At 36.8% G+C, this 21776-nt stretch overlaps 1 protein-coding gene across 2 annotated transcripts; it reads left to right on the top strand.

Annotated features, from left to right (window-relative positions):
• The first annotated feature begins 5343 nt into the window (after positions 1-5343).
• On the top strand, positions 5344-15673 carry LOC134750046 (uncharacterized). Of its 2 annotated transcripts, none has more exons than XM_063685143.1 (6): positions 5344-5817; positions 7497-7889; positions 9229-9323; positions 9878-10055; positions 10635-10820; positions 14332-15673. In XM_063685143.1, the coding sequence occupies exons 1-6, from the start codon at positions 5643-5645 to the stop codon at positions 14532-14534; spliced, it is 1230 nt and encodes a 409-aa protein (XP_063541213.1). In that variant the 5' UTR covers positions 5344-5642; the 3' UTR covers positions 14535-15673. The 2 variants fall into 2 exon arrangements, with proteins under 2 accessions (XP_063541213.1, XP_063541205.1); XM_063685135.1 differs by having other exon boundaries at positions 5344-5904.
• Positions 15674-21776: the final 6103 nt, after the last annotated feature.

Raw genomic sequence — 21776 nt, 5'->3', positions numbered from 1 at the left:
CGGATCGTCGGCAAGAACGGATCGCACAACCATGGAGTGCCGACGATGCAGGTGGACAGCTATGGGAGGTATTATAAAGTGAGGACAGCTGTGTAAATGGAAACTCACATTGAAAAGACTATGATTGTATGATTTCCGAAAGAACGCGTTGCTTTGTGGCTTGTTTCTTTACCGCTTTGATAATTAATAACTCTTTGGTAAGACCAACTCGTGAACCATCGCAACAGAGTACGGTGTTACTGTTCATCACGGAAATGATACGGGTGTCCTGCCGTATTAACCTGCTGTCAATGCTATCATTCTTGGATTGTCGGCAAGAACGCACAACCATGGTGTGCCGACGATGCAGCGAGCTATGGAAGATATTATAAAATGCCGAAAGCTGTGTAGATGTATGAAAGTAATAAACCCCACATTGAAAAGACTAATGTGAATTATTTCTAAAAGAACGCGATGCTCTGTAAGATCAACTACGTAAATGAACGCGCAACCATGGCTTGCTGAAAATTCAGGTGGATAGCTGTGGGAGGTATTATAAAGTCGCCTGCGGTATTTCCGGACCGATATGACCTTCAAACCTTCAAGAAAAGAGCGTATTCCCATCTTAAAGGCCGGTAACGCGCTTACAACCCCTCTTGTGTTGCGGGTGTCCATGGGCGGCGGTAATCGCTTACCATCAGGTGATCCGTCTGCTCGTTTGCCTCCTATTTCATAAAAAAAAAGAAAAAAAAAGTGAGAAGTGAGAAGAAATTACATAAAAAAATAGTTTCAATTCACGCCTACAGCAGCATCTGTACTTCGTTGCCTGGCTGTTTTGGGATGAATGGAGGAAAGTAATACGTCCTAATTTAGCGTAAGTTGACTTATGATTTATAATAATCGACGATAACAATGGGGTCCACATGTTACTTCAAGGGGTTGGCGCGCATTTTCGATCTCAGTAGGTAAAATAATTGATAGAACAATAAGAAGAGCGAAATAAATCTAAATCTAAATTGAACATTAAACTGAAACAAATATTATATTTTCCTTTTGTTTTATTTTTTACTCGTCATTTTATTCTACATATATCTAATTTTTTCATCTTAAATGAAAATTTTGATAATTTTTGCAACCACTAGCGCCATCTGTTGAGCTACGCGAACAATTGCTACAAGCAAGTCGTATGGTGCCTACATTTCAGCAACAATGACATGAGCAAAGGCTTTGAAGGATAAGTATTCCTTTTTTTTTTTTTATTAAGGTCTAATCTCAATAAATCATCAATTTCAAGATGTGGTTCCGGCCATATCGCAGGCACCATACGAAGTAGTTCACGGGCTTGCCGTGGTAAATTCGGATCGCTACATAAATCTACCCTTGCAGCCCGTCCTTTATATATCACTACATACACGGTCACGGTGAAACTAACCGTGAATCATTCAAAACTCTTATCACTACATAGTATAAAACAAAGTCGCTTCCTGCTGTCTGGATGGATGTCTGTCCCTATGTATGCTTAGATCTTTAAAACTACGCAACGGATTTTGATGCGGTTTTTTTTAATAGATGAGTGATTCAAGAGGAAGGTTTATATGTAGCATTGCACCCGTGCGAAGCCGGGGCGGGTCGCTAGTAATATATATATATATATATACTTCCTCGGTGGCAAACAAGCATACGGCCTGCCTGGTGGTAAGTAGTCACCGTAGCCTATAGACGCCTGCACCTCTAGACGACGCCGTCTAAACGAGAATAGGCCAAAGGTTTGGTAATGGTGGTAGCGCCATCTGTGCGAGAATAAAATTTTATTTATTTGCGAGGCACGTATTTTCCTTAGTCTTTATTCATCTTTTACGGAGTTATATAAGTAGGTATTTGACTACCTACTTTATGTTGACACAATAATTTACCTTAACCATATTATTATTATAGAAATTTAACGTTTATGATAACACTTCAACACTGCTATCAATTCGCTGCAGAGTTAGTATGGTCTATAATGATGAAAATAATAGAACTGAAATAATAGAACAATAAGAAGAGCGACATAAAATAAAATGTAAGTTTATACTTACCTATTACTTTATTGAACATTAAAAACTGTAACAAATATTATATTAATTTTAATATATTTTTCTTGTCGTTTTATTATGCATGTCTTTTATTTTCCATTGCGAATCATTCGACATTCAATAATCTTAAATCAACACGTAGTTTTTGCAACTACTAGCGCCATCTGTTGAGATACGCGAACAATTGCAATATCAATTCGTATGGTTGGTGCCTACATTTCAGCCATAATGATAGGCAAAAAAGGCTCTAAAGGATAATTTTCTTTATTTATTTATTTTAATTAAGGTCTAATCTAAACAATATATAAAATTTGAGATGTGCCCGTATTAAAGGCACCATACCTACGACCGCTACATAAATCTGCTGTTGCAGACTTGCAGTCCCCTCTTAGTAGTTAATGAAACTAGTTTTTTTTATGTCCAGAAGGGTAAACGTTGTATAAATTTACCTTTATGGCTGTAAACAGTGACCGTGATTTTAGCGCTGAGTATTAATCACACTAATAATTAATGAAAAACAGTGTACTTAACTTACATTGTATAAAATCAATCCTTTCAGAACCAGAATTCGGGATTTCTCGAAAAGGAAATCAGCTTATCAAAATGGGCGACTACACATTTTACAAGCAACGTGCTCAAGGGGTCAAGGTCAGATGGTGGTGTCAGAAGGTCATGCATGGTTGCAAGGCGGCCATCTACACCATAGATAATACTATAGTAAGACGCGTTGGAGACCACAATCATGTAGCTAACGTTAAAACGACCAAAACTCAGCATTTTAATAACTATTATGTGTAAGCAAAATTGTTTTTGCAAAGTTTTGATAGGTAACGCTTACGTTGTTGCTAAACCAGGACCATAATTAAGCATTCAATTCAATTCAATTCAATTCAATTCAATATATTCTTTATTCAAATAGGCCTAGCAACAAGCACTTTTAAATTGTCAAGTTTTAAATATTACCTTAATCTAAATATCAGAGCAATTTATTGATGCAGTTATTATTATTTTTAAAAACATTGAATTATCTCCTGTTACATATTATTATAAATAGGTTGGTAATTATTCGACCTCTTTCGGCAGTTTTGGCTTAGCGTTTAGTGTTGCACTTATCCCAACTAATGAGAATGTATTTTAATAAAACACATAGTGTTAAAACAAGGCATGAGAAATAAAATGAAAAAAAAAGTTAAAATACTTTTGATGTCTACATGTCTATGTCTAGGCATAGAGTAACGTATACTAAAGCGGTACTGTCATAGTAAATTTTGTAACCCCAGTAAATTCACAGCCATCTGTCGACACACTTTAAAACTAAAAATAAATATTTATAAAAATACGATAAAATGTATTTAAATATGGATAAATGTTTTTTTTATTTGCATTAATTATTTTTATGATTTTGACCCATGTTCTTTCACTGATATGCGTTAAAATTGTTAAATAACAAACGAAACCGTCAACGCCATCTATACGACAGTAGGCCAAAGGTAGTAGCGCCCTCTGAACGAGAATCAAATTTTCTTGATTTTCGAGGCACGTTTTTTCCTTAGACTGTATCCATCTATTACGGAGTTATATCTATCTTTGACTAGGTTACAATACAGTATACCTAGTCGGCTCATAAGTTCTGTCACTGGCCTTTAAAATTTAAATTTGGAACTCCTAAAACAAAAATCGTTCTGCATTTGAATTTCGAATCTTTATTAAATATTTGAGTAGTATAATTTTGCAATTTTCTGTTTTCTTCAACATGGAGTGGACGCTTAAAGATAGCCGTACCGCAATAATTGCACTATATCGTTGTGGTCACTCGCCGACTAAAATTTTTAAGCTACTTGAAAATTTAAAATTCTCTCTAAGATTTGTGTATCGTACCATAGAAAGATACAGTGAGGTCTCTAGTTTAAATGACAAGAAAAGAAGCGGTCGTCCGCGTACAGCTAGGACTCCAGCGGTTGTACAAGCAATTAGGGCACGCATTGCCAGAAATCCCGCTAGGAAACAAAAAGTTATGGCCCTCCAGATGGGTTTGAGCAAAAACACGGTGAAAAGAGTGCTTAATCAAGACCTGAGACTTCGTGCTTATAAACGAAAAACTGGCCATCTTCTCATTCTGAAGAATTACGCTAAAAATAAGCACCGTTGTATACTGTTTTCGGACGAGAAAATTTTTGACATAGAAGAAAACTGTAATAAACAAAATGATAGAGTGTACGCTCGCAATAGTAAAGAAGCGTCTAATAGCATTCCCCGTATTCAAAGAGGTCATCACCCTTTATCTGTGATGGTTTGGCTGGGAGTTTCTTATGCGGGCGTCACTAGTATGCATTTTTGTGAGAAAGGAGTAAAAACTAGTGCCAAAGTGTACCAAGACACGGTGTTGACTAATATTGTGAAACCACTATCCCATACGATGTTACTAAACCAGCATTGGGTTTTCCAGCAGGACTCTGCTCCAGCCCATAAGGCAAAGTCTACACAAGCCTGGCTCGCCTCTAATAAAATCGACTTTATACGGCATGAAGATTGGCCCTCCTCTAGCCCAGATCTTAATCCTTTAGACTATAAAATATGGCAGTATTTAGAGGAAAAGGTGTGCTCAAAACCTCATGCAAATCTAGACTCGCTGAAAAAATATCTTGCTACGGCAGTGGCCAATATCGACATGAAAGTGGTGCGTGAATCCATTGACGACTGGCCACGAAGACTTCAAGCCTGTGTAGATAATTATGGCGGTCATTTTGAATAAATGTTATACATTTAGATTCTCTAGTTTATAAGCTTTAAAACGCTGTACAAATTATACGGAATAAACTTAAACTTTTGTTTTTATTTGATACTATGTATATGACAGAACTTATGAGCCGACTAGGTATATATATATATAGGTAATTATGCAGTCCGAAGGCTGTAGACGGTAAGGTATTTTTAGTATTAAAAGTGAATAAAACATTGTGTTTTATCATAGATATAAATATCTGTCTTTGGTTTTATTATTAGGTACCTACCTAATTCTGTACTAAAAAAACTATACTCATCCTTTTCTTTTGGGTGCTAGTACTAGTGTAAGACAAAGATAGTATGAGTCTCTCTGTCTATGTTTGAAATGAGACAGTCCTTGTAGAAAAACGTATTAACGTATCCCATATAATGCAAAGATTTACCTAATAACGCCATCTCTTGGCGCATAGGTGCAACATGAGACGCTATCATCTCGAACTCGTCAAACCTGTGAAACGGAACGCATTCCTATTGCCTTTGCTAACCTCCTAACAGTCCTAACGACCCTAACGTCAACCTGACAGGTTCTGTTGCGTCACATACGCATTTATTTTTGTGTTTTCTTTTTTCCCTCCTATTTTGTTTATTATCATGACAATTTATTCCTAAAACGTAACGTCGGTGAATGATAATGCAATACTACTCCGCGTATAAAATAGCAAAAAATGAACCTAACCTTGAGGCGATTGTGTCAACTCGAATCAACTGTTTACAATTCCAACATTTGAAAACATTGCATATTTCCTTGTTTTTGCCTTGATTTTAAATAAACCAGTGCTTGTTTCTACTCAATTTAGTTGTCCTATGTGCAAATTTCATTCGTATAATTGTTTGTCGTTCGTTCCAGGCGAAGATTTGGTGCAATGCGTTCCCACAAGGAAAGGCCACCAGATTCTCTACAAAGGTTACACTTACGTGTTCAAAAGTAGGCTGCAGTGCGGTGCAGAGCAGTGGTGCTGCTCGTACCGGCAGAAAACAGGTTGTATATCCGTGATAAACATGCAAATGTGCGGTGTTGAAGTTGTCAGAGATTTCCACAACCATAAGAAGCCTATGTTCTCTGATAGTATGTAGGATAGATTTAAAATGGATAGTAGGATAATTTGTTGTATGTTTTTATGTATTTAGAGAGGCTAGATTACAATGTCAGTACTTAAGTCCCTGGCAAGTTCGGCCAAATTGGCTTCCCATACAAACATAGTTCCTCTCTCATTTTAAAACTATGTGTTGGATTGTAATGAAACTTTGCACATAAAATGACGAGGTATATCTAGGTCTGTAATTAGTTTACAAAGCTCTAGTATATAAAACAATCAAAATAGAGCAAAAACTAATTTAGTATGAAAAACCTAAATTCACTGTATTTTTTTTAAAGTAAAGTAAAAAAAGTAAAGTAAATCATTTATTTGCATTAAACGTGGTTTAACAATAGGTCTTATTATAATTATAAGTATCACACATTTAGCCGTATTTATAGCATGCAAAATATGTAGCCAGTTATACAATGTCCGTTTAAATCTTTTTATATCAGAAATTTCCTTAATATCTAATGGTAAATGATTAAATACTTTAATTGACATTACGTGACAGTTATTTTTAAATAATGCACTTTTACACATTGGTCCTATTAATTTTGTATTATCTCTGGAGCGTAACCTTGGATTTGCAATGAGTTTTGGGAATAAGTTAGGGTTAGACTTAACAAATATACCGATTTCTAAAACACACATACTAGTTAAGGTCACTATGGTATGGTATGGTATGGTATGGTTTACTATGGTATCTGAAACTACATGAACTAATTTCAGACCTAGATATACCTTATCCTATTGTAAGTACTAAGTTTCAGAGCAATCTAGCTAGTCGTTTTAAAATGAGAGTGTAACTACGTTTGTATGGAGAACCGAGCTTGCCGGGGACTTAAAAAAAATTTGAAAAGTGTTAGTACACAATTTAATATATGATGCCAGCAGTTGCAGTAGCAATAACATGGTTTATATTATAGCCTACCCTAAATGTAGCCACTCCTGTGATTCCACAAAAGGTGGTTGTCGTTAGACTCTAGGGTAGATTGCCTTACCCAACATAAATTGTGTTGTTTTCAAGCAAAAGGTACCACATTGTCGCTTGCCATAAGGACGCTCTGACAGGTTTTTCGTATAAAGATACAACCAATTTTCGTCCTTATGTTAAGCGACAATGTGGTACCTTTTGATTGAAGGACAAATGAGAGAAGATAGGCTTAAAAATATTGAAAATGTTTCTTAGCCCATCCAGAATAGTAAAAATAATGTTGCATTGCATACTGCAACCATAAATCAGTATTATGCCTTGTGATTTTTTTGCTGCAAATTTACTATGTACAAATTGTACAATCAGCAAAGTTATTAGCTAAACATCACTGCATACAAAAATGTGTGTGGGTGTGGTTAAATAATGCTTTTGCCGACTATACAACCATTTTAGCTTTATTTATTAATGTATTTTTGATCTAAAAGTAATTATTTCTCAGTGAGAATGTAACATTTGACTTTATATATTAAAAAAGTTTATAAATGAGAATGCCTTTTATTTATTTATCCTTTTATTTAGTTATTATAATGTCGTACAATTATCAGGTACACTGACACAAAAATAAATATATAATAATGATTCCAGCGTTGCAGAACCCAGAAGAACTGCCAGAATGGGTGTCAATATATTTTTTGAAGAAGGATGACAATGTCCAACGATGCAACATATGCGAGAAAGTGGTCCAAGCTTCAGAGAAATCCTTAGATCTGTTAGACCATTTAAAAACAAGTCATGCCGAGGTCATAGATTTACATAAGAACGCCGATTCAACGGTGGGGTTTCGCATAGAGTTCCTTCAGTTGAATGTTCTCAATGACGATGGTGTGGAGAAGACGCAGCCGGTGATCTTGGGTGAGGTCTGCGAAGGGCCTACGGAGGAGGTTGTCAGCGAAAAAACCATCGCCCTGACGGACTGTGAGCCGTCTAACGTTCAGTATGTTCTGATCCCGAAGAAAAGGAAATACAAACGTGACCATGGTAAGTGTTATAATTTTATTAAATTACTAGCTTCTGCCTATGATGATGATGATTGATAAAAACTATCCCTTGTCCCTCCCCGGGCCTAAAACTATCTCTTTTGGAAGGAAGGAAGGAAACAGATAGATAGACAGACAGTTACTTTCACATTTATTTTATAAGATTAGTAGCCAAAATAATTAGCCCTAGGGGAGACCGAGGTGAGTTGTGACATCGTCGATTTTTTGGAATCTATTAACTAATAACGAGCTCGCAATAGCGAGTGTTTGTTAGTTCAAGTTACTAGCTAACATAAGCGTACTGTTGCGAGCTTGCTAACAGTTAATAGGTTCCAAAAAATCGACAATTACACAACTCACCTCGGTCTCCCCTACAGTAAGCTCAAAAAGGCTTGTGTTGTGGCTACTAAACGACGTTATACATAATAGATAGATATAGATGAATACTTACAATATATAGATGAACTCATACAAACATAGTCCTCATTTTCCTCTCTGGTTATTAACATTATTGAAAATATTTTGACACAATCCACGCCTACGTTAGATTTTTTTCGAATTTTTAATTTTTATAAGAATTAGGAAGCGTAGGGGCATAGCTATAATTAATAATACATCAAAGGTGTCACTTTTTCACAAAAGAACAACGTTACAAAATCACATACGTTCCTAATACTGTTCCTAGCGCAGTCTGTTACTCAAATCACGACAAACGCGGAGCGTGACGCTACTGAAGTTTACTGAACTGACGCTGTGTCTGTAACTCGGCTCTAATCGGGCTCAGTCGGGGTGTTCGTAAGTGGCGAACATCGGATGACGCCTGAGGCGCTACCACAAATATCATGCAGTGACACGGGTAACAGGCGTGACAAAGTCACGATGACTTTGCACTGTGACTTTTTTGGAACGGGATCGTTAGTCACTGATATCAAAATGTAACGCTTTTCCCCATGTCTACGGCAGCTGCGACGGCTGTTGCGGGTCGCTCCCCACCGATGTGTGGAGGTCAGCCTTCGTCTGTTTATGGACGAACTGGCTGCTGAAATATGAACCCGGGACCTGCTCCGTAGGCAGGGTCACTACCGACCGATAATGAATATTCGAAATTAAACTATCGTGAGACATACTTCAAAATATTTAGATCAGTACGGTTTCACTGACTATTATTTTTAGTCGCTTTTGGCGACATGTATCGGATTCATCGGAAATCCTTCCTCAGGGACGAGTGTTCGCGCCGCCCGCCTCGTATAATATAATATAATAGTAAGTGAAACCGTACTGATCTAAATATTTTGATAATAAATGTTATATTTATATATAATGAATGTTGTGTGTTCCAGAGACTCGGAAACGCAGCTGGGTGTGGAAATACTTCGACAAGCTGAGCACCATCATCTTCCGTTGCAACATCTGCAACGTCGTACTGTCTATCAAGGTTCGTTTTGTATTTGTACACATACACACGAACCCGCCGACGAAAAGCCGCTCCAATACAATCAGATGCTTAAGACGAAAGTGGAGGACTCTCTTTAGGGATGATTTCCGACATAAAAACTATCCTATGTCCTTCCCCGGGACTCAAACTATCTCTGTACCAAATTTCAACTAAATCGGTTCAGTGGTTTAAGCGTGAAGAGGTAACACACAGACAGACAGACATACTTTCGCATTTATAATATTAAGTATGGACAGGGGTGCGAATCCTCGCTTTGGGCAAACTCGGCTCCGTTCGGCTCAGCATTGCTCCGAGCAATTATTAGGGTTGGCACAACTTGACGTCCCATTGCGTGCACGACCACAGATAAGATAATGACTTGAATTTTGACAACCCTAAATAGCCGAAAGGGATAGTACCATGTATTAGAAAGGGATAGCATGATTGGACCCTGAACCGCGCTGTCAAACTTCGGTTTTGTAGGAAGTTTCCTTTCTGCACGGTAGTACTATTATTTATTCTGTGGTATGGATTAACAAAGTATTATCTGACAGGGTTGCAACACTAACAACATGAACCGCCACGTCCGCACTCGTCACCCGGACGTCTACCAAGTGGAAGTGAGGGGCAAGGGGGAGGCGGACTCCTTCCTGGACCTTCAGGAAGTGGAGACACCCTATGCTGTGAAAACGGAGGAAATCACGGATAAGGACTATGATGACGGGAGTGTTGGTGAGTTGGTTTATGTATAATTATCGTGATTTTTATGCCTGATAATTATCGATTTGATAATAACCTAAAATTTTCGAAATATAATTAGATTGTATCAATGATTATTATCTTATATTTCAATGGTTAATAAACAAACTAATTAATATTAGGTGAGTTTTAAGGGTTCCGTACCCAAAGGGTAAAAATGGGACCCTATTACTAAGACTCCACTGTCCGTCCGTCTGTCCGTCTGTCACCAGGCTGTATCTCATGAACCGATTGCTAGACAGTTAAATTTTCACAGATGATGTATTTCTGTTGGCGCTGCTATAACAACAAATATTAAAAACAAAATAAAATAAATATTTAAGTCGGGCTCCCATTAGGGTTTGCAATTTGGATCCGAAATGTATGAAATTATCTGGATCCGGATCCGCGGATCTTCCCATACGTTTTAGATTCGTCGTGTAAACCCTAGCTCCCATACAACAAACGTGATTTTTTTGCCATTTTTTGCGCAATGGTACGGAACCCTTTGTGCGCCGACTCGCGCTTAGCCGGTTTTTTCTTACTCTAGCACTAACTTACCTATTGTTACAGTAGAGACACTGTCAGGGGACAAGAAGGCTCCCCGAAGCTGGGTATGGTCCTACTTCAAGAAGCTTAGCGGAACCCAGGCCCAATGCAAGCTGTGCAACCGAAACATCTCACACGGCGGCAACGCCACAGGCAACATGAACAGACACATCAAGATGATTCACAAGGAGGTGTACACTAAGGTTGCAGGTGAGTTAGCTGTATATTGCTGTTACTGTTAGGGGTTAGGGGTCGTCCATTAATGAGGGTTTTTGTGGTCACCAGTTGGCGCCACTGTAGATGTAGGTCCAGAAAAACAGATCTCAAAATTCTTCTATGCTTATTTTTTGCAGCTGTGATCCAACGGTACAGATGTAGTGCATAATTATTTTCCATCGTATTTTTACGGAAACGTACGAACGTGTCTCGCTATTTCAGTCAGTGTCGGCACAAAAAGTACTGAGGTTGACTGAAGTAGAATGACAAATACGAACGTTTCCGAGAAAATACGATAGAAAACAATAGGGTAGTTGACACATGTTGAATTTTATAATTTAATCTAGTTAAATAGACAGAAAATATCACAATAAATTAGAAATTTTTTTTTTTTACTTCCAAATAGAAAAAGAAATAATGGTACCATTCGATTCCTTACATTGTATTTAAAAAAAAATGTATGGCAAGGCAACAATATACATAAACGCAATATTTCACCGACAAAATCGCAATTTCCTTGTTTTCCACGAATTCTAACTCTTCTAAGGCCAGGATTACACTTGTAAGTTTTACTTACGTATGTAGGGACACAGCTATACTACAGAATGAGATATGAATATCGTTATCTCATTCTAGCAAATAGCTTTGTCCCTACTTACGTAAGTAAAACTTACGAGTGTAATCCTGGCCTAAGCGTTAGCGACGTTGCATGCTGACGTTACGATGTAATGTCATTTTGTATGAAGCGTTTCGTCAGTAAAGTGCGGGTGCCAGACTTTGACCATCATTTGTGACTTTTGTATTGCTTTAAGACAATGGATCCCACGGAGTAGGATGGAGATGGCAAGTGGGCGTTCCCGTCTATCCGACAGTTAGTAGCGACCGACTTACTTTATGCACAGACTATGCTCAGTTGTTGTGTAAACTTCATGCTCGAATGACATTCACGTCGTACGTACGCTCGTCTAACAAAAATTGATAATTAAATTTAAAATGCCGTATTGTGCAGTATTAAGCTGCAGAAATCACAGCGGTTTAAAAAATCTTTCACGTGGAGGTATTTCCCATCACCGGTGGTTATTTATTTAAATATAATCCGATTAATACGAAAAATCTGTTTATTTTGCATTATTTACGAATGTTCGTTAAGTAAGTCTATATTTTATCAGTTAGAACTTAGAGTTCACAATCCTTTGTCACTATTCTTTACGTTTATCTGGAATATTCGCTATCCTAAATGTCAAATAACTTCGCTACTCAGATGCTGCGCAATGTCGATATTTATATCGATAAAGTTAAAGTTACGATATTTCAAGTTTGAGGTTTGGTTCGGTAATAAATTATTATTTTAGACACGTTTCTAATTACAATTTGGGATAATCAATGTCTAAGTAAATATGGCAGCTCTGGTCATCAAGCACTAAGTTAAGTCGGGGTCATTTCATGGCAACCTTTCAAACCTTCGTATTCCTTTACATACGTTTTTGTTTTTTACACCCATCATATTTTCATCGTTAAAATAATTAGACTAGGTACTTAATGTACTTATGCGTACAATGCATGCAATTTGCCATGAACAAACGATTTATATTTTCTATTTCTTTATTATTAATTATTGTAGGTTCCCACAAGATGCCGATATTAAAAATAAATGGATCAATGCTACTGGGCAAGAAAATTAGTTTCCGCAAAAATATAGCACCATTTGCTCGGAGCATTTCTTAGAGAAAGATTTCTGGGGATAAAATTGCCATACATCTCATCTAGCGTCCACACGCCTAAAACTTAGTTACTAATTTAGTAATTATTAGTGACATTCGGGCTCACTAAATTAATAAAAAGTGTTCCATACCACGCAAACTAGCGTCAAATATTGGAATTTTGCCGCCCCCCTTCCTGATTTGATAGGTCACAATCTTACAATCAAATCAAGTGGGATCGATGAGCCAGTTTCATGTATGCTTTCACACCATACAATTAATTTGACAATTTAATCAGGTTGTCCCGTCTAGATTGGCCTTAAATGCTGCTACAAGTAAATATATTGTTAAAGACGAATACTTACCTATGTAAGTAATTGCAGATTTGTTATTACAAAATAACAGCAATACCGAGTTAATAGACCTTTATAGAACTATGATTTTATCTGTTTGACTTTAAGATATATTTAATGTTCACATTAACAACCTAGTTGGTCAATTAATAAGAAACAAATTTCTAGTTAGATATTTGTTGTACATATTATTTTTCATACAATCACGATTATCACTACCTATATTATAATCATAAATAAAGTATCATCTAAATGTGTTAAAACATACGGTAATGAAATATCAATACCTAACTGAACACACAAATATCGATAAAACACTCCGATTACACTGTCCCCTCCCTATATCGTCGAATGGAAAGAAGTTCCAACGGTTAGCTACTCGCAGGCGTGTAGAGATCCCGAAAACACCAGTGTAACGTGACCGTGAGATCCGTAACAAACCATGCTTAATTAGACCTTACTTATACTGGTTTTTTAGCCCTTTTCTCGCCTGTAATAAGTAAGTGATTTTAAAACTATAAAATAACGCCATCTGGTGTTGAGTAGTTGTATTAGGTGAACGTTGAGCGAGCTTTTGTGAGATTAATGAGATAATGAAAGAGTCGTATGTCATATAGCTTTGACATTATATTTTAAACCGTCACTCATGTAGCCTACAGTTGATATTCGTTCGAGAAATGTCCACCGGTAATAACCTTTTGGTATGGAAAGTTGCTACGAATCAGAGCAATTTTGTAAGTGTGTGACGTATTTTAACGTGGCTATGAATGTGTGAGTTTAGCGACACTGGTTTTCATACTAAATAGGAGTCATTTCACATCCACTAGTTTATTAATTCGTGATGGATCCCATACAGACATTTGATCCTCAAAACAAACCTGATCGACTGATACTATTCATAAAAAAATTGTAGATTACCCTATTATGCACTACATCTGTAACTGATGTTACGTTTTCAAGCAGTCAATACAATAAACATCAACTTACTCTAATGGCATAGCTGTTTAGATTTGGAACAGATAGATGTTGATTTGCATTCCATAATATTTTACCTATATCTTGTCTCAAAGATAATGTTCCTTTATTAACTTCGTAAGGCCCAATATGCTTTACAATGTGTACAGTTAAGGGCATAAATATATATATATTCCCAAAGTTTCAAAAATATGTGTACGCTCTTACACCTTAGACATATTCGTCGTGTTCACATATTTTTAAGCCATTTGTCTGGATCGATATTTATGCCTCCGACTGTACTCAGGTTCAATCTAATTAGAACCTTTCATACAATATCAACAGAATAAAGTAATATTATTTTGTTTCATTGGTTTCTCAAACAAACAAAACTCATCCCAATTTACTATACGTTCAAATTAGAGGAAAATTTTGTACGGTGGACTTACGAGGTTAAAACTATCTTACTCAGTATTCTGACACCGATTTTTTATACAGACGAAAACAGCTGGGTCTGGAAAGTGTTCGAAAGCGACGAGGACGAGTTCTACTCCTGCAAGATTTGCCAGTTCAAGTGCACCAAATACGCCAACATCGACAAGTCTGTGCACTGCATCCTCAAGCATTTGAAGGCGGACCATGGGGTGGTGTCTGGCGACCAGATTATTACTAGTGTCGATTGTGACACTGAGTCACATTGATTGTGGACTTAATTTGCAGTTGCGTAAGGTTTGATTTCATGTGAAACATCTTAAACTTTTCTAGACGGAAGCCGTCTAAACGTTTTACCGAAACCATGATTTTAAATTCTATTTGTATGAGGTTAAAGTTCAATTTTGTTTGCAAACGTAAAATTGTAAATTGAAGTCATTGACAAGTCTATCCTCTGCATCCTCAAGCATTTGAAGGCGGACCATGGGGTGTCTGGCGACCAGATTATTACTAGTGTGGATTGCGACACTGAGCCACATTGATTATGGACTTAATTTGCAGTTGCGTAAGGTTTGATTTCATGTGAAACATCTGAGACTATTCTATTCTAGACGTAACGTGATTTTAATTATTTTTGTATGGTGTTAAAGTTCAATTTTGTTTGAAAACGTAAATTACACCAACATTGACAAGGGTAATTGTGACACTGAGCCAAATTGATTGTGGACTCTCTTAGAAGTAACGTAAGGTTGATTTTGTAACGTAAATTATCAGGACGCCTTGACGGCAAGTATGATTTTGGATAAAATATTAAAGTGTGTCCGAACTTCATCTAGGTGTGACACTGAACTATATTGATTTTGACCTAATGGCAGTCACGAAGGGTTTAATTTTCAATGGTTTTTAAAATGGTAATCATTTGTACGAAAATAATTAAATTCATGTCTCTTGGTATGGATTGAAGAATACTTTATTGCAAACTTAACTGAACAATTCAATGTAATATGCATGCACACGTAAGTAATTTTGATTTGTAAAGTTAGAACACTAAAGTTTGATTACATTTTTAACTTAACATCGGTTTTTGAGTGCATTCTCCAAAATTAAGAGGGTACCGTAACCGTACGCTGCATTTGTCTTAACTGTAAATTACAAAACGTTAATATTTTATTAGTTAAAATTCATAATATTTATTTACTACAGAACGGTAGCGGTAGCGAGTTTTCTTTTTGTTCTTAGCAAGTATTTATATTTATAACTTAAACACTTTTAAATAATAGTATAATTCAGTAGGGTAATTTTGTTTGTACTATATAAGATTTTAGTAATATATAGGGTTACAGGTAAACTTTCTTTTATCTGAATAAGTTGTATATTTTACAGAATATTAATAAAACTCTATTGCTTTTATTGTTGTTAAATTATGCCTCTTTCATCAATACGCTTTTATAACAAGGTATTTCTTTATATTTTACGTGACTGAACTTTTGCCAGGAAGTGATAAAGTCTTCGGTAAATTCTCCTGATGAAATGGTAAGTATTCGTTGTTATATTACAAAATAAATATTATAAAATATCATACTTATAATATTTGTTTTGTAATACAATTACATAATTAACAATAGGTAATTCATTCCTTAGAGTGAAGGTAAGAACTTGTGATACAAATAAAAACGGCTGAGTTCTATTTAATGATGAATATCTTAGGCCGGATATTCATCATTATGATACCAAAAATACCTACCTACGCAATTTTTAGGAGCAAAATATTCCTTTATTCTATGGCATATAAGGAGTTTTTTTTTAAACACACCTAAGCCTTCACTTTTACCCAATAAATTTTATCTACTAGCTCGGCTTTTGATAGCGTGAAAAAAAAACTCCTCCATTAAATATAAACTATCTAAATTTTGTGATTGTTTAAATTTCCTTGTTCTATATGTTTTGACGACCGGTCTGGCCTAGTGGGTAGTGACCCTGCCTGCCTGGTAAGGGCATTTATTTGTGTGATGAGCACAGATATTTGTTCCTGAGTCATGGGTGTTTTCTATGTATTTTAAGTATTCATATATTATATATATCGTTGTCCGAGTACCCATAACACAAGCCGCCTTTGGCTTGACGTGGGAGTTAGTCAATTTGTGTAAGAATGCCCCTATTATAATATTTATTTATTTATATAGGTCAGGGTAAACCAGCAGCGGATGCAGTGCGGACACAAATAATATTGAGGAGCAATAAAAGCAAATCTTCTTATAAAAAATCGCAAGACCTTCATCTCGCAAGATCGACCGTACCAAGTCTCATCCAACATTACAAAAAGACGGGGCAAATAACGGCTTTGAATAAAACGATACGTTCTCAGATAAAAACCGCAGCAGATAACATAAAGCTTAAGACGATTATGGAGCAGAATCCACACGCTTCACTTAAAAAACTGGCTAGGCTATGGGGGGGTTATTCCCGCTAGTTACCACTTTGTAAAAGGTAGGAACTTTGTAATTGTTAAAATCTCCTTGTTTCTCGAATAACAACAGCAGCAGATAACATAATGCTTAAGGCGATATTGAGCAGAATCCACACGCTTCACTTAAGAAACTGGCTAGGCTGTGGGGTGACATGATTGACAGGCATCTTTCTGTCGATACTTGCAGACGCGTTAAGAAGAGGATTGGGTGCTGATTTAACGTGACAGGACCATTGACGTATATCTAAAGGACGGGCCTTACGGGCAATCATGGGCAATAAGAATGAGGCCTGTACAGCGGTGTGCCACCGCTATAACGCGATTGGTTGATGAGTTCGCATCACGCGCATGATTGGTCGCAACTATTTGCGTTAGACTGCACGATTGGCTCGAATTCGTGAGGCACACCGCTAAACTAGCACCATTCAGGCATACGTCAATGGACAGGACCTTAAACTGTTTTGATATTTCTTAGATACTGAAGTGAAGTACCTACAGCAAAGCCAATCTACTCCCCAATCGTTCTAGTTTTGTACTGAAATGACAGTTCGACCCAATCCGCCCCGCCTGGGTGTTGGGCAGTTTAGAAAAATGAAGTCGGATATTTGCTCAAGACCGTACTGGACTGGACAATTGGACATCAATGGCTGTCCCTGACATATGACACTGACACTGAATGAAAAAGTAGCTCGCAGCGTAGTCCTTTCATAAATTGCAATTAAAGTTTCCTTTTACTCTTGTTTTAATTAGGTACCTATTAAGTACGAATTAACCTTGTACATCTTATTTATGTTTGTAAGGTATATGGTATAAAATTAAACGTAATTGAATAAAAATTGGCTATAATTTTTTTTTCTAAAACCAATTCCATTGACATGTATCTAACGACGGGCACTAAGAATGGTGCTAGTTCAGCGGTGTCACGCACACGAATTCGGGTCAATCGTGCAGTCTTACAGTCTAACGCCACAACGCGCGATTGGTCGCAACTAGTTGCGTTAGACTGCACGATTGGCTCGAATTCGCGAGTGACACCGCTGAACTAGTACCATTTTTAGTACCCGTAAGGCCCGTCCTTAGATATATGTCAATGACCAATTCCCTATATCCACACATATCAACATATTTCTAAATGTTGCAATATAAATAGTATAAGAAAAGTCAACTATTGGGCAAGGTAGGGCAATTTTGCGTTATTACCTACCTATACATTGCCTTTGTTTCACAAATTTGAGTAAAAGGGATATCAATAAAAACAACACAAAACATTTATGACTAGTTAGGTTTATTCATAGAAACATCAAGTCACACATTGAAAGTTTTCTACATTAGTATTCGGCAAATATCACTATAACATGCGTTAAACATCACTATTCCTAATTTAAGTACTAGTTACACAACCATACATAATATACATATACATATTTTTGAGAGGTAGATGTTACTATATTTTTTATAAAAATATTTTAATGTATTTAACAGACATCGAACAAATTAGGTTATATCCAGTTGTTACCACTACATATGGTTGGTTGGATTTTTTTCTCACCTGGGCCTAGCCAACGAAACGTTTTGTCTCTATCACTCTTCCATATTAGTGCGACAGTGATAGTTGCGTTTCGATCGCTACGGAGCGTAAGCCGTAAGCGATTGGCATGTTGGCTACGCGGCCTGTATGGAAATAGTCACGTGACTTTTTGTAGGATCAATCATCTCGGTAAAATTTTCTATTCGTTTCTATTCCCATCCCAGATCCCAGTATTTTTTTCTCAATAGATTGTTAATTGAAACCAAACTGCTATAACGAAAGTGGACTAGTGTTGGGTAACTGGGCATTTTTTTTTCTTTCAGTTGTTCCCAGTGGTAACAGGTGAGAAATAATCCTAGATGTTAACCGTGGTAACATTTCGATGGTAACAGATGGAAATAACTCAAACTGCTTTAGCTTGTATTACCACTTTAAATCTGCCTGATATTAACATTTGTAGGAAGAATTTAGTTTGGCAATTAGAGTGATATTAAAATTTTAAATAATTCTTTGTACCTTCGATAATACAATTTCTTATAAGTAACACCCTGTATTTGATCCTAATAATGTTGAATATTCTTGTAAAATATTTTTAATAATAAAAGCATACAATAAGTATATGTTTAACAAATACATTTTAAGACCATGGTTATCGGCAATAAATATACGTACGTCAGTTGACCATTTTTTTTTTTTTTTTTTGCTGAAACGGGTTTTGTAAGCCATATTGCCGAGTATGTAAAGGTATTTTTATAATCAAGTAAGCTGATACAACACCAATTATAATATATACTTATATATATGTAGGTATATGATATATTTTTATTTTCACATCCAACTGATACACTATACTCATGAGGTACACAACATTTTATATTAACGACTAATTATTGTTGAGAACATCAATTTATTGCTTAAGGGATAAATACTAAAAATACTTGGTTTTTTTTAGGACGGGCTACTCTTTTTCGTGACCTTTTCAACTCTTATTTTAATAATGAGAAACTTACATTACGGGCGGTATTCAGATTTTAAATTTTGTTACGATTCTGATATGGGTTATTCCTACTATATATGGGTGTTCTCACCTGCTGCCAGTGGTAACTACTGAGAAAAATAATTCCCAGTTGTTACCAGTGGTAACAACTTTGTCGTAACAGGTGGGAATACGTAGATATTAAAATGATACGATTGCTAATGCTTATTGATGCGATCGTGATCGTAGTACCTATACTTACCTATTAATATCAAAACTATAACAAATTGTAAAGACTGAATACAGCTCCATTTACCAAACATCTTGTTGTTTATTTATATACTTTGAGCTTAATTAATATGATATACATGTATTTACAAATTTTATAAATAATGTTTTGTCTTTTTGGCAGTACCTTACCTATATACATTTCTAAACTAATACTAAATTCCATTGATTTCACAGGCAAAGTATTTTGGCACGGCGTTTTTCATATTTGTACTGTTTTCTACCCTTTTCTGACATACATTATAAAAAGTAGAGGAAAAAAGTCTGTACAGAAGTCAAAATGGTAAACTACAATAATATTTAATATTAAACGTAAACGTAGAGTTAATGCGTAAGATATTTGAAACGTTTATTTCTATAGTATTTTTGTTAATTGTTAACATTTTTGTATGTACAGAGGTAATTTGCATCGCATTGATTTTTCAAGGCGGATTTAGCAGTCATTAAATAATAATAACAAAAAGCACCACCTACACTCCAACTAAGTACTAAACTACTTCATTCGTTTCATTGCACAATGCTAATCTATCTGTAGGTATTTAGCAGGTATGACTTAAGAGTTTTAGATCGAAGGTGATAGAGAGCGGTTAGGTACTTTTTTGGCTTTTTTGTGACTGTAGGCGTAATCATGGTCGCGTTAATTGTGAACCACGTCAACCACGTGACATTATACCCATAGCGCTCCTCACTAAAGCCAGCGTTACGGAGTAGAAGTAATGTATACTATCATTTCATGACAAGCGTAATCAGCTCAACCATAATGCGCCTACTAGGGTCCATAGCGAGCATAGCACTTGGCAGCATTTGTCAAACAATTGCGTTAATATTTTCGTTTAAGCTGGCAATTCATTCATTTGGCTTCAAAAGTGTAATCCAAACCCCACACACACACACCCAAATAACTTCGCGGTCTCATTTAATACAAAAGAGATGCAGCGCGATATTATCAAACACTGCATCAAGCAAAGTAGTCACCTGAACTGACTTTCGGACCATGTCCTTATCCTGATGGTCTGCGTAGGTTAGGTTAGAGTAACTACACCTGATGGACTGTTAGCGATTCACGGTAACTGAATATGGCCTTATAGATTTAAGTCGCAGCAGCAGGCGGCTTCGGTCCACAATTATGCGTGCTCTGTATATACACAATCCTGCCCCTGTAAGTATGTAGAGCCGCCTTGCACCACGGGCCCCGGGAGCACCTCCAGCGGATTTTGCCGTTCCTCGCACAGCCGTTGAACCTGAACCTGTAGCCGCCGACGTTGATGCCCATCTTGCCCTGCTTGCTGAGGCAGTAGGACGCGAAGCAGTCGATGCCGGTGCCGATGAGGCCCACTGGAAAAAGGGAAGTGTCAGGATTGTTGAGATAGGTAAATTATCTATCTGTATGATCCAATTCTTGGGTCGTTCGTTGATCCGAAAGTAGGTAGTTATTGAACGAACCAAGAATCAGGACTCTTATTATCTAATATTTAAAGCTCACACTAAGAAACTTACTTAAGTACCATAATTATACAAACCTTTGCCTTGAAAAAGATGTTCGTGAATGGAGTTAATTGATCAACCAATGACAACCATCCATCCACCATTGCGTTTCTGCAAATCAGATGCATGCGTGACTCGTCAGGAAGCCTCCTGGCTGTGGCGGGCTCCTCCCGCATGCAATGTGACGAAGCCTTTAAAGTCAATCCTAAACCCCTGTTTGTTTAGAGGAAACATGTAGGTAACAATCGTGAAAGTGAATATTGTAAACTTTACGGGAGGAAATCTCAACTTGTGCAGTAAAGAAAATCAGTACGGCCAAGAACGTTTGTGCTGATAATATAATTCTGAATAACTATTTAATATCGCCATTAACAATATTTTTCTCTTCCAGTCCGTTTCGGGGTCTCTAATCGCGGCCACGTGGTCGTCCACGTCGGACGCCACAAGTTCATCAAGCATGAGTGTTACAGGAACAAGATTAGGTGGACGTGCTGTAAGAGAATCCAGTTTGGCTGCAAAGCTAACTTAACTACGGAGAACTGCTCCGGTGTGCCTGATATCGTCAGGTCTTTCTTGGACCATAACCATGCTGCATGAGTTAGGGCTTTGAATCATGACCAGGCATCGTAAACTGCGAGCGAAATCCATTGAAATGACGTATGACAACCAGTTACAACCCTAGTACTTCAATGGATTTCGCTCGCAGTTTACGATGCCTGATCATGACAAACGGCACTGGAACAGGCAATTCCGTTTAGCAGCAGAGC

Source organism: Cydia strobilella, chromosome 2 (assembly GCF_947568885.1).
Source record: "Cydia strobilella chromosome 2, ilCydStro3.1, whole genome shotgun sequence".
NCBI classification, from domain to species: domain Eukaryota; kingdom Metazoa; phylum Arthropoda; class Insecta; order Lepidoptera; family Tortricidae; genus Cydia; species Cydia strobilella.
This window is presented reverse-complemented; position numbering and strand designations above follow the sequence as displayed.

Excerpts from the sequence above, each read along its gene's own strand:
- LOC134750046 (XM_063685135.1), top strand. The coding sequence starts at position 5,643 with ATGTGCAAATTTCATTCGTATAATTGTTTGTCGTTCGTTCCAGGCGAA. Across the intron at positions 5,905-7,496 it reads GAAGCCTATGTTCTCTGATA|CGTTGCAGAACCCAGAAGAA; the intron begins GTATGTAGGATA and ends TAATGATTCCAG. Across the intron at positions 7,890-9,228 it reads GAAATACAAACGTGACCATG|AGACTCGGAAACGCAGCTGG; the intron begins GTAAGTGTTATA and ends TGTGTGTTCCAG.